Below are 14,132 nucleotides of genomic sequence, written 5' to 3'. Positions count from 1 at the left end.
GGGAGCCAGGCTGGTGGCTAATTATAAACTCCCTCTTGGTGTATTTGTGTCTGCGGGAGAGCAGTTTTCAGCCCCACAGCCTGCACTGCACTAGGAAGTTTGCCTCAGCCAACGTGAGATCCAAAGGGGGCTTCAGCCACCCCGGTGCTGGGGAAAGCGGCTTGGCTGTGGGGAAAAGTGGAAAAGGCAGAAGTGGCTGAGGCACGCTGAGCTGGAGGAGAGAGAGATCATGGAGCACCCTTACGCCCAGGAGGACAGCCTGAAGAAAAAGCAACAGAAGGAAAAGGCCAAGAAGTCCGCACTGGAACTTCCCCCCAGGCCGGCCCGGTCTCTGCTCTGCTTCACCCTCCAGAACCCAGTGCGCAAGGCTTGCATCGCTATCGTGGAATGGAAGTATCCTTCGGGGGTAAAGTGGGGAGCAGGGGGGCTGCCCCCTGACTTGCGCTTGTCTGGAGAGCCCAGCAGCTGTGTGTAGACAGCTGATACCTGGAGGACGCCAAGGCGAGGAGGAAGGGCTGGGAAATTTGTGTTAACAGTGAAACTCTCTTATGAAAGTCTAAGCGCCACATAGCAGATGCTCCGAGGTTCCCCAGAGGCACTGGAAGGCAGCTGAGCTCGGCATTTATCTTTGTCACTGGGAAAAGAGGCACGGGGGTGGCGTGGGGGGCAGGGAGTGACTTGACCAAAGCCTTGTGTTGACCCTGGAGTGAATTGGAAGGTGAATGTGTATCTAATTGGGAGCTATGATACAAATTGTTCATTCATAGATTAAGGGTTGGCTTATTGGATGTCTATAACTTCATAATCGTTTATCTGCAACAGTTGTGGATGTAAAGAACTGTTTGGATTTCAGATTTGAGCTGGATATAGTGGAGGCCATTATTTCATATGACTTTTAAATTGAAGTAAATTACATTCAGGAACAGCACCCCCTTCCCCCAATCATATATCCTTGATGTTGCAATAAACAGAGTGAATGAATGTTAAACAGGACAGCTCTGTCAGGAGATTCTCCCCCCCACCTTTCTGGCTGCTGGATAATAAATTAGTTTTGCTTCAGATTCAGATTCCCACTGATTATCGTGGTGAATGTCAGGAAGTTATTTTCCTCAAGCCAGGTTGGCTATCAACTCTGTGAGGATTTCTTTTCTGAAAACTATTTCTGAGAGTATGCAACTTGACTCACTGGCTTGATTCATCTGAACTGTTTTGGGCAACCATTTCTTGCATGGCATAGACATATCGCGATGTGGCTTCTTATTCTCTCCTGCTTTCTGCTTGTGGCACACTATAACCTGTAGGGTGTGGATTAGTAGCTGGAAGCAGGTTTGGGCTGATGCTGGAGAATCTTGTCATAGGTCAGAAGTTTAGGCTAGATTATTTTATTCTGGTCACTTTGAACCCTCCTTCAACCTGGGGACCAAATTCCATTTTGGAGAAGTTTTTGGGGGCTGCGTTCCAGAGTTAGGCAAGGCCAAAGGGGGAAAAGTGTTTCTTTTCGTGTGACTCGACCGAGTACAAATTAAGTAGTCTGTTTTGGATGGAGCAAATGGAAATGAGGCAATAAAACCAATATTAGTTAAACAGCGGGCAAAGGAAGAAGAATGGCATTGTATCCTTTTCCTAATTGCTTCTGGATAAAAGAAGAGAGCGTGGGCCATTGGTGGTACTCATCTTCAAGTTGCCTTGTAACCTGAACACCGAGGAAACTAGCTCCAAGTGATGCCAACTCTCAGGCACGGCATGCAGCAGGGCCCTGTGGGATGGTTTCCATTCTTCCCTTGAAGGAATATGCTAACCTTGAGCTGCCACAGCAAGTGGTGCCTGGAATCCGATGAATAGCAGGCAGCAGATGATGACAATGCTGAGGAAAGAAACTAGGCTATAGAATGAGATTCAAATAGCGCTGTTGTCAGGAAGCCGTTGCCACTGAGTCTCGGCCACAGTCGCTAATACTGGGATAATAATACTGATCTATCAAAAACAAGGTTGTTGCACAGATTGCTGAGATAGTGGAGTTGAAATACATTTTAAAAGTGCGATATGAATCTGAAGAGAGTACCTGAAGGAGGATGTATGCTGGAGTCGATGGGGGGTGATTTGGAGAGTTTTACAATGGGGTGAATGGTCTGGGAACATAGTCACAGCAATGCCAATGCCTGTGTAGGAAGATGCTCTGAGATGTTCAGTGAGTGAGCTTCACCTGGACATGTCCACCTGCACCATAGCGATGAGGGAGGTATTTGTCCTTTCATGCTTTCTAATCTATATGTGAATTGAAACTCACTCGGCACTCCTCCAAATTTTGCAGTGGAGTTCTCCTGTCAAGAAATCTATGTAAAAATGCATATATTGAGGAAATTGCATGTTTAAAATAAATTATATGGAGAAAATGCCTGGAAAAATATGTATGTTAAACAAAATCACATACAAAACTGTGTGCATTAGGAGGAATGTGCACAAGAAATCCTGTGAATTTTATGTGAATTTTAAAAACCCTTAAAAATGAACGAAATTTAGGATTGGAAAAATGCAAAACTGAAAGAAACTGATATGGATAGATCTGTAGATCATACACACACGCACTTTCCTCCTCTTATTTCTCCCAGTTTCACAGCATATCTTTGCCTTGCTTCTCTTTTCTTAGTTGTCCATTCATTCACTGGTTTCTATGCCTCATCTCCTTTACTGAATTAGCCCTTGTTTTGATGAGTATCATGTCTGTTACACAGACTGGCAACTGGCACATACTGAATTTGGCACCATATACTAGAATTCATTTGTTATCACTACCTGTTTGGTGAATACAGATAGTATTACCTGAAACAGGATGCATATTTTTGCCGCTCGTTACTGAAATGCTGAACATTCCAATATTGGGCATGTTGGACTCAGATGTAGAAATAGGGGACATTTTAATTGGAAAGTATTTATTTATTTATTTATTTATTATGACTTTATACTGTACCCTTTTCCATCCTAGAAGGTTCCAGGCATCTACAAGGAAAGGTTCTCCTCTCCATTTTATCCTCACAACAACCCTGTGACGTATGCTAGGCTAAAAATCAGTGACTGGCCCAAAATCATCCAGTGAGGTTCATGACTGAATGAGGACTAGAACTGGGGTTTCCCAAGTCCCAGTCTATCACTCTGGCCACTATTCTGGATTGCATGGGAATATCTATTTTTGTGGTTATTATTTCATCATTGCTCTATTAAGGCATAGAAGTGGCTTTTTCCTTCTTAGGAACCGTTTGTTTCTTTAATGCCCATGCAGGCAACCTGTGACCCTCAGGCTAATTTCTTGCAGCCCTCAGTCAAGCTTCACAAGCCCTCTGCATGCAATAGTTTCAGACTCTCACAAACTCTGCCTTTTCTTAGTAGCCACCTTGGGCAGCAAGAAAGAGAGAAAAGGAAGTGGCAGAAAGAGGGAGGGAGAGAAAAGGGGATGGCAGAAAAAAAGAAAAGGGAGAGCCAACCACTTTGGATCCCTATCCCTGATTGTACCTCTGCTCCCATCATCATACATCCCCTGACACATAAGGGAATGAAACTCTTAACCAAATAAAATAAAATAAAATAAAATAAAAAGTCACCCACCCCTGGCTCAATGCAACAAAAGTGGACCTCTTTTTCTCTATCAAAGCCCATTTACCCCCTTTCTTTCTTCTCTCAATATCTGTTTCTTTTTCTTTCTCTAAGTCCTGTTTTGTGTGATGTTGAACCATTTAAGCCAAAATAATGCAGCAGTCGGCCCTAAGAACATGTTGTTAACCCACAGTCCATATGCTGAACACTAAGAATATAATGTGATTTACCAGTTTATTTCTAGTAATACACAAAGGATCTCTTCTTCTAGGGCTTGCTGCCATCTCCCCACTCTTATCTTTTTTCACTGTATCACTCTCTTTCTTTGAAACCATGTCCCCTTCATCTGAACATACATGTTCAGAGATTTTCAGAACACCAGTGTTACTTGCCTTCTAGGCTGGTTGGTTGCCTTCCATTTCCTGGCATTTATTTATTCAATTTCTATAACACCCAGGGCTCTCTGGGAAGTTAGTGACCATTTATACAAAACAATAAAATACAATGCAAAATACAAATGCAATAAAAACAGCAGAAATTTCAGTACAAAGTTTGAACAATGAAAACACATTCAGTGGACTGGACCAGATAAGTGTCCCCCATATGCAAATGCAATCAATACCGCAGCATATAAGACAGTCTTAATCTGGAGAACAGGGTTGGCATCAGGCAATACTTAGTGGGGAGAACTGCGGGGCTGAAGCTGAGAAGACCCTCTTCCATGTTGCCACCTTCTGAACTTTTCCCGCAGGTGACACTTGAAGGAAGGTCACAGATTTTATTTGTTTGTTATATTTATATTTAGATGTTGGACATAGTGTGTAAGGAGATTGGGGTTAAGAGAGGTATATGCCACAGGTACTGCACTTCTGGCCTGTATAAGGCTTTATAAGCTAAAACCAGGACCTTGAAGTACATGGGCAGCCAGTGCATCAAAGTTCAGCTCCCTGTAAGTGAACATATGCTAGCCAAGGCCCTTTGAGCCTTCAAAATCAAAATACAGTAGTTGTTAAGATAGAAGAATTAAATGTGCTATGATATATCCATCACTGGTTATGGATATATAGTTATCTAAAGTTATTATTAAGTAGAGCATTTATAGCCCCCTGGTCTGTGCCAAACATAGATTAATTACACTTACAGCACAGACCTATAAACAGCAGCTCCGAAGTATGGACCACTGTGTTTAATGGGGCCCTACTCCTAGGTAAGTGTGAGTAAGATCATCCCTTTAATGGCTGTTGCGTGGTCATATCATGTGGTCTTGCCCTTCCCTTCTGTTGTAATGTTCAGCAAAGCAAAGCATGTGACATGAAGCATCCATTTTACAAGTCGCAGCCCGGCCAATGGAAACCCACAAAGCAATGAGATTGCAGTGCACATTTTGCCTTACTATATGTTGCTTGGAGGAGGAGGAGGAGAACTGTGGGTTTTGCCGCACAGATGTGGCGTTCCTGCCAGACTTAATGGGAAAAAGTGATGGCCTGGACTGAGCAAAATGCGTTGCGGTGCAGCGCTTGCTCCAGAGAACTTCTAGTAACAAAGCTCTTTATTCACAAGGCAGAAGTTGGCATCCCTTCTGCTTTAAGACCGTCATCACCCAGGTATCTCTCCTTTGTAAAGCCTTATCCAACCCTGTTACCTGACCACACCTAAAGCATACCCAGAATGCTTCTGAAAAACCCATCCGAGGGAGGGAAGTTTCTGGAGGTCAGTTGGCATATTATTCTGGGATGTCAACTACCCACACAGTCAGCTCCCAGCAGCTTCAAAATGATGGTATCCCTAGAATTTATCATGTATTCAGAGAAAAATCTCCCCACTTCCAAAAAAAATCCCCAAACACAAAATGTAACAATGCATTTACTTTAAAAACATGAAAAGGATCCTGTCACTTTGAATGGAGGCATTGTGCGTGGAATTGACTGCTGAACACTTCGTTTGTCAACACTGCCCTTCAACTGTACTTCAGAAACATCCCCTAAGCGGATTTCTCTGTGAAGTTTTCAGATCCAGGGTTGCCGTGGTCAGGACCAAATGAGTGAAAGGCTGCCATGAGTGCGATGGTGTAAACTGGTGTCCTGCAACAGCAGAGGGTTGGGACCGGTGGCCTTCATGGCCCCTTCCAGCTCAACTATTCTATTATTCTACGATATGGCTGCTAAAAGCCTGACAACATACAAAGAACTTTAGACTTAAGATGGGATTCCTGATCTGATCAGGAATCCAAGTTTCAAGTCTTGCTTCTCACCATGCCTTAGAAATGCTGATGTGCCTGTCCTTTGGAAGGATGCTCTTAGATATGCTAATTGTTTACCTGTCCTGAAGGTACCTCTCTTTGGGTTATCATAACCCCATTCAACCTGTTTGCTTTACTGTCATGTGTCTCTAAGAAACTGCCTATGTGATCCCTCTCCATCCCCAAACGGTGTATAAAAGCATCTTGTACAGACTCCCTCTTTGCAGTCCCTTTGGGGCTGCCTACATGCCACAGGCATTTCCCATATGTCTGAAAAAACTGTAGATGTACACCCCCAGTGGACTCTGAAAGGATGCTCTTTTCACTCTTGTCACAATTAACACACCTCCAGAATACCTAGAAGCAAGGAAGCAGCTTGGAGGGGCTGTTTTTGCCTACAGAGCAATTAGTAGAGAAAGCTAAGCAGCACCTCTGCTTCTCTCCCTCTGCTCTTTCTTTCAGCATAGCAAAGTTCCCACGGCTGCTGTTCAGCCTTAAAAAGTTGGGAGTTTAGGATACTGGCTGGGGGCTGGTGGGAGGTGCAGTTCTGATTTGTTTAAAACAAACTTAGGACTGAGTTGTTACATACTTAAAATTAAAGGTCAGCAAAACACTGTACTATAACACCCATAATGCAATGACATAAAATGCTGGTAAGATGATCAGTGGTCTAGTTTTATAACTATCCAGTAAAGAGACATAGTTGTTCAATTTCTCTGTGATCCAAGGGCAAGTGCACAAGAGCTCTGTGGACTCAAAGCTCTCTTAAAGGCAGAAATACCCACACTTATGGGGCAGACAGAAGTGGACTGGTGAAGCAGGTTCTCTGCAGAATCCATAGCTCTAGAAAAGGCAAAGGCCTCAGAATTTCCTTTGGCAGTTTTGTACCTCCCTATATCACATACCACTTTATTGAAAAGGGTCTAGTAAGGACCATTGTCCTGGTGATGATATGCCCAAGCTCAGACCTCTCTCCTTCAGGAATTCCTTGCTTCCCCACTTTAACCTCCAGGGCTCACATTCTGCTCTCATTTATGGCACTGAATTCCAGGTTTGTTTCATTTCATGCTTGCCTCTGCTGCATGCTTAGAATGAGCAAGATGACTGAGTGGCTTCTTGCGCCTTTGGAGCGAGGGCTGGGGAGAAAGAGATTCAGCACTGTGAAAGTCAAGGGATCGATCATTGCAAACAAGGAGCAGGACAGTGTGTGTGAGAGAGGGAGAGGAGAGGGGGAGAGAGAGAGAGAACTTTGTATCGTGTTACATTAGTACACATCTCGAAGAACCTCACATGCCCCCAGCTCTCTGAACTTCTTGTAGACTATGTTTCAGCCAGAAATTAGTATCTGGTGGCAGGGTGGTGTTTTGGCAGAGCCAAGGAAGTATCCCTACAGATACTTACTTGCATGCATCTGACCCCAGTGTTGCCATGGATAATTGCATACCCAGAGATCTCAAAGTTGAGAAGAATTCAGTGGGACATGCAGGGAATAAATGATGTGTAATTGTAGAGATTGCTTATGAACCAAAAAGAGAGGATTTTAATGCAAAATGTTATGATGATTCAAGCAGCTTTATAAATAACAAGCTTGATCAATTAGAAGGCATTGGGCAGCTATTCCATATTTTTCTTCTTAATGAGTTTTCTGCACCAAGGAAAAGGGTAGAAGATATCCTGGAAGACATGAGAGGGTTATGAGTGGAAGATGAAAATATCTTGACCCCTTTTGTGAATGAGACAGAGTGTTGGCATCTGGAAACACCATATTCTTAGCATCATCTGCCTCTGTCTTCTGGTATGAGATTACCTGTTACAGAATCCTCATTATGTAATATTCGTTATTAATGCACCTGGCCTTTAAGCAGTTTTTAGCTACTCTGGTTCATGCCACAACTAGTAAGATGCAATGAACTTTTCTTTAACAAACACCCTCAGACCCTTCGAAACCGTCATTCTGCTGACCATCTTTGCCAACTGTGTGGCACTGGCAATCTATCTACCAATGCCTGAAGATGACACCAACAGAGTGAATTCCAGACTGGTAAGAAATTCTTTTTTCCTTGCTCCTCTCCTCCTCCTGCAGTACCTATTATATCCTCCCATACAACTGCTTGCTTACAGTGATTGATGCTGCCAGGTAGCTTTGCAATAGATGCTGGAACATTATCAGCATTAAGAAACCTGGTATCAGCCCCATTGCTTTAATACTTGAAATCAGAGCTATTTCGATTACTTGGTGTGCAAAGATACCTTTGGATCAAATTTATTTATTTAGAAAAGTATAGAGTACAACTTAATGCCAAAGAGGACTTCAGGAAGGTATACACTAAAGACTACTGTTCAATGCAATAACGACATATGGGGTTAAATCAACATCATACTAGTGTGGAAGTCTGCTAGCACAACGGGATTTTTGCCCTATTTCCTCCCTCCTGCAGCCCACACGTCTGTTTGGGAGAAATTTGCAACCCACTGGAGCAGACTTTGGGAGTGCACAGAGCTGTGGGTGGAGGGGATCACCCCCCTTGTGCTGCTGATGAAAGCTCTTTCATCAGCCAGTTGATATCACTGGATGTACTGTAACTCAGAAATTTACAGTTCAGTACGGTGAGCATCATATGGCTTCTCTGCGCTATTGTGTGCTCCTGGTTTCTCATTCGTGTTAGTTTCCAGGTGATCCTCCAGGGCCTCTTCCACTTTCTGCAACCATTTCTGCAGCATTTTAATTTTTTAGCTCAAATAAAAAGTGTACACATGCAATACCACTGTGCAACAGCACTACTCTGTGCCTATGTAATGGAACTTGTACAAAGGCAGAGAAGGAAAAAGCATTTGCAAAAGCCACTCTTAATCCTGCAAAGACTCCTTGGAAAAGTGGTGGGTTAAAAGCCTCATGTAGAGAAGCCCATACAAGCTATTTCAAACAGCTAAGATACAAACTGAAATTTGAAATGCCTGGATGAATAAAAAAAGTTTTAACTGGAGACTGAAAAGATTGCCAGGTTGGCATTAGGTTTGTCTCCCCATGGATGACAGAGATGGGGGTGGGGGGAGAGGCTGCATACATCTTTCTTCAATAACATCTCTGTTGCATAAAGAAACCAGCCCCTTCTGGGCAAATGCTGCAGCTATTGTGGCTAATATCCTCTTCCTATGTGTGGGGTGTCTTTCCAAACAAGTGGAATTGCTATCTGTCTTCCAGCCCAAGGCTAGTATTTCTTTAAAGTTCTGAGGCAGGGAAGCATTGAGCAGAGTGTGCTCCAGTGACCAGCAACCCTGCATTTGTCCAAGTTCCCAGCAGCTTTCCTATGAAAGCTATTCCTGTGCCAGATGCATGCTTCTGAGGGTCAAATTAAGACCCACTGAATTACTGGGAGTTGTCATAGAGAAAGCTCTTAAAGAAACAAGCCCTTGGTGCTGAATGGCTTTTTAGCAGTCTTGTTATTCTCCAAATGGGAGAAGAAAGTGCTGGTGCCAGCCAGTATTGGAGAATAGATGCAGGGAAGACCATAATGAAATCCACAAGTCCCTAGCTTTAGCCAGATCATGCCTCTCCCCTGCCCTGCATGGTCTCTCACACATAGCTTTCCAAAAACAGTGATTGTAAGGGAACCATCAGAAAGGTTAGCAATCTTCTCTGTCTGCTAGTCTGGAAGCCCTGGAACCAGGCATACACCTATAACTTAAAGACAACTCAAAGTTTATTTTACTGGAAGTGAGCACAAAATAAGTGTAGAAATTAAGGCAAACACCTCTAAACTCAGCCTGATTTATTCTGAAACATGAAAAGCCTGACATGGATGGACTCTGGTAATCCTGAAGGGAGTTTAGAGTGATGGACAGTTGCAGCTGTAAGAGAGAAGAAGGCAACAGCAGCCTCTGATGTGAACTGGGGTGGGGGAATGGTGGTGGGGGGGCAGCAAGAAAAATGCAGCCGCAGTAACTATTCTGAGCTGTGTGACAGCCCAATGTAGCCATGCTGTCCGTTGATTCAGCGGCAGCACAAACAGCCGAGGCTTAAACCTAGTCAGCAGCCTCAGCGGTGCTTGGAGTGTGTTCTTCCATCTTTGCCCTTGTTAGACAATGTCTCCCAGGCTTCCAGCACTGGCAGAAATACAACCTGATTCAACAGAATGTTAGTGCAGAAACCACAAGTAGAATCCTGCTAGTTTTCCTAGAAAAACACAAAGCCAGATTCATAGCATTTCCTCTGAGTTTATTCATTTGAACGTCCAAGTTATAGAGATATCTGGAGCTATCGCTATAGATACCTGGAGCTATTCTGTGTTACTTCGATCGTATTTGCCTGAGGAAAGAAATAAGCAGGGAACTCTTGAGTGTTTCCCATTACTTTTTTAGGCAAGAACAAGAAAATGGAAATGGGGGAAAGGAAGAATGGAATTGAGTAGCTTATAATTGATAGCTTATAAAAGTAGCCTAGACAGAATGTATGGTTGGAAATTCTGTATCAACAAACAATAAAAAAATCCAAATAGTAAAATCTGCCAGTATGAATCTATCTTCTATAGAATGTCGTAATGGAAGGAGGTCTTAAAATAGTTATGAGAATTCCCTCAGCATGCACAGTTCTGTCCCTTCTGTTTCATCTCAATCTTCCTGCATACTAAAAGCAACTAAACAAACAAATCCTTTTGAAAAAAAAATCTTTGTGTGCAGAAACATTCTGACATTTATCTCTATAATGGATTTAAGCAGTATTTTAAATGTTAATATTATTGAATTTTATTTGGCCAGGGCGGCTTGTTTTATAGTGTATGTTTTATATTATATATTTGTATTTTATTGTATATATTTTAAAATGTTATTTTAATTTTTTGTTGTAAGCCGCCCCGAGGCTTCGGCGAATGGGGCGGCATAAAAATGTTTTAATAAAATAAAATAAAAATAAATAAATACTTTTCCCTTATGAATATTTGCACACTCTCCACAGGAGTTTAATACTTTTTCTTATTCTATTATTAATCACCCACTTAGATACATGAGTAAAGTGGGCAAGGATCACCCTCTATAGATAATTTGCAGGCACAGTTCTGTGGCTTATGAAGGCTGGGGCCCAAATGCCCTGTTTCTCAAAGGGTAGGCTTCCAGAGGAGCGTGCAACTTGGGAGTTGTGGAGTGGGGGTGAGGAGGACCAATGGCCTCTTTACTAGCCACCTAGTAGTGCTCACCTGGAAAGCTTTGGCTTAGTGCATGGTCTAGCTTGGTACATGATCTGCTATGTCCAGTTCAACACCTTGCCTTTGTTCACACATGATGGCAACTTATGGATTGTTGGAGCCATGCATGATCAAATGATTTGGATTCTGGCCCCGGTTTCCCCTCTGCATCCCCTTCCAGCAGCAGCTGAACATTTCCAGGTTGTTTACTGCAGTGTCCAAACCTGGCACACTGAGTTGTGAAGGGGAAAGAATCTGATTTGAACACATGGCTTGTTGCATTAAAACTCTGTCCCCTCATCAACCCAAAGGTCTGATTCCTGGATTGTTTGCTAAACTGGATGAAAAAGGGGAGCAGTGAGTAGCAAGAGCCTTAACCAACCATGGGTTAATTAATTAAACTATGAATGATTGTTACATTCAAATTTGTCTCCTCAGTCAGAAAGTTTTACAGCTTATCCTGGCATAGCCTCTGACCTAAATCTCAATATTTGCATTTCTAATGTCCTGAAGCAGCAATTTTTGAGCTCCCATACACCATAGATCATTTGAAAATATCAGAGAGCTTGGTAGATTTTTTGGTCTACAAAATCATATTTAAATTTTTAAAAACCAACAAAAAGTCTTCTGGCACTTTAAGGTTAACAAAATGTATTCAGCATAAACTTTTGTGGGCACTGTCCACCTCAGTGAATGCATGCATTGTAAATTTCAGAGTGACAGATTTATGTATACATGCTTAGAGGGGAGGGGGGGAAATGTTTTGTCATTCAAATTACAGGAAATCAATTTAATTTTTTTAAAATCCTTCAGCACTTGCACTATTGTCAAAACCACTGATGCATTATGAAAATCATGCATACTTTAGGAAAGACCTCTTTAACTGATAAATGTTTTGTGGAAATTAGCAGATTTCACCCACACAGTTATTGAAATCATCTGCCTTCGGCCTTGTTAGCGTGTTTGATAATCCATCTCTAGTCTGAAGTCCCTTGATCTCCATTGTCAGAAAAAAATCACTCAAGTGCAAAGCTGAATGCTAATATTCTTCACTGTTCTGCAGTCCTTTTGTGGACTCCCTTAATGGAACTCACAAGACCACAATCTGAGAATGTCTGTCCTAGAATCTGCATCTAGTTAGTTTGACTGAAAGGCCAGTCCAAGCCTTGAATAAATACTATAGACCTGTATTTAATGTTTCCCCTTCTTACATTTCATAACAAGACTCTTTGCTCTACTAGAGTAATTCTGAACAGTAAAGTGTAACATCTTTCACTGTTCAGAAAGAACAGACTCTTACTCAACTTTAATTTAAGCTTGATATATAATTATAGTGTCATTGACCATTTGATTTATACTCTAATGACAGACTATAGTTATTTGTAATTGGCTTTCATGCATTTATGCAGCTGTATCCTTAACATGTGATTGTCTATATGACCAGAATTACATTTTATGATCTGATAGTAAATTCATAAACTTTATTTAATCAGGAATTTGTTGTATACAGTCCATAATCTTATTTAGTCCTCAAAATCCATATGCTGCAACAAATCTGTTAATCTTTATGGTAGTGCAAGGCTTTTTGGCTGCATTCAGAGGTCACAAGAAAGCATTTTGTCCCCTTTGCTTTTTAACATCTACATGAAACTGCTGGGAGAGGTCGTCAGGAGGTGTGGGCTGCGGAATCATCAGTACGCTGATGATACCCAGCTCTACCTCTCATTCTCCACCAATCCAGGTGAGGCAGTGGCTGTATTGAACCGGTGCCTGGCCAAGGTAATGGACTGGATGAGGGCCAATAAACTGAAGCTCAATCCAGACAAGACGGATCCCTGTTGGTGGGCGGATCAGACCTCAGGATGGGGGACTTGGGCCTTGTCCTAAATGGGATTGCACTCCCTCTGAGGGACAGCGTTCACAGCTTGGGAGTGCTCCTCGACCCTGAGCTGTCTTTGGAAGCTCAGGTGATGGTGGTGGCAAGGAGTGCCTTCCTTCAGCTTTGGCTGATACATCAGCTGCATCCCTTCCTGGAGAACGACTGCCTGGCGACAGTGACACACGCGCTGGTAACTTCCCGATTAGATTTCTGTAACGCGCTCTACGTGGGGCTACCCTTGAAGACAGTCCGGATACTTCAATTGGTGCAGAATAGAGCTGCCAGGTTGCTGATGGGGACCGGGCGTTGTTCTCATATAACCCCAGTTCTCTGTCAGCTCCACTGGCTCCCGATTGAAGTCCGGGCCCAATTCAAGGTGTTGGTTATGACCTATAAAGCCCTAAACAGCTTGGGACCTGGTTATCTAAAGGAACGCCTGCACCCATATATGCTCGCCCGCCCCTTGAGGTCAGCAGCAGATGCCCTCCTCCGGAAGCCCTCCAGGAGAGACATCAGGAGGCAAAGTACCCAGAGGAGGGCTTTCTCTGCGGTGGCGCCCCATCTATGGAATGCGTTCCCCAGAGAGGTCCGCCTGGCGCCGTCGTTATTTGTTTTTCGGTGCCAGGCTAAGACCTTTTTATTTAAAACTTATTTTAACTGTTAATTATTTATTAACTAGGGGTTTTTTTATTAGCCAAGAATACACTGGGAGGTGTTATTTATTGTATAATTTAGTATTTATTTATTTTATTACTTCTGGCTTTTAAAAAAATGTGTTGTGAGCCGCACCAAGGCTTTGTTGCGATGGGGCGGCATAGAAATGTTTTAAATAAATAAATAAATAAATAAATAAATAATTTAAGATGATGTGAATGAGCCTTGGGCTTGTGTGTATGTCCTCCTGCCCACCATGCACGTACACCGGAGTTTGGTAGCTTGTGCTTCTGCTTTTCGTTAACTGTAGTTTAGCACATCATCTCAACCTTAAACTGTGGGGAATGTTAACTATGGCTTATTTAAAACAAGCCAACTTCAAACCATAGGCTTTAAAGCTGGACTGCTTAAACAAACCATAGTTAGTATTAGCCATGGTTTGTCAATATGGACAACATGACAAGGTATGATAAAGGAAAGTGTCTGCAAAAGCTTTCAAACCCCTCCTGCCTGCCTTTCTCATCCCAGAGAAACGTGGGTGGGTGCGGGGGGGGGGCGTATTTAGTGTGCAAGCCTCAGGCTCACCTAGGTTCAT

The 14,132-nt window shown here is 42.8% G+C and overlaps 1 protein-coding gene across 1 annotated transcript in view; it reads left to right on the top strand.

Annotated features, from left to right (window-relative positions):
- The first annotated feature begins 229 nt into the window (after positions 1–229).
- The window catches only part of CACNA1S (calcium voltage-gated channel subunit alpha1 S), a 70,640-nt gene continuing 56,737 nt past the window's right edge, over positions 230–14,132 (top strand). The window contains exons 1-2 of the mRNA XM_044431785.1: positions 230–393; positions 7,763–7,868. Coding sequence (XP_044287720.1) covers positions 230–393; positions 7,763–7,868 — 270 coding nt within the window. The remainder of the gene's footprint in view (positions 394–7,762; positions 7,869–14,132) is intronic.

The sequence above is a fragment of the Varanus komodoensis genome, unplaced genomic scaffold, assembly GCF_004798865.1.
Source record: "Varanus komodoensis strain SLA01 unplaced genomic scaffold, ASM479886v1 scaffold1, whole genome shotgun sequence".
Lineage (NCBI taxonomy): Eukaryota > Metazoa > Chordata > Lepidosauria > Squamata > Varanidae > Varanus > Varanus komodoensis.
This window is presented reverse-complemented; position numbering and strand designations above follow the sequence as displayed.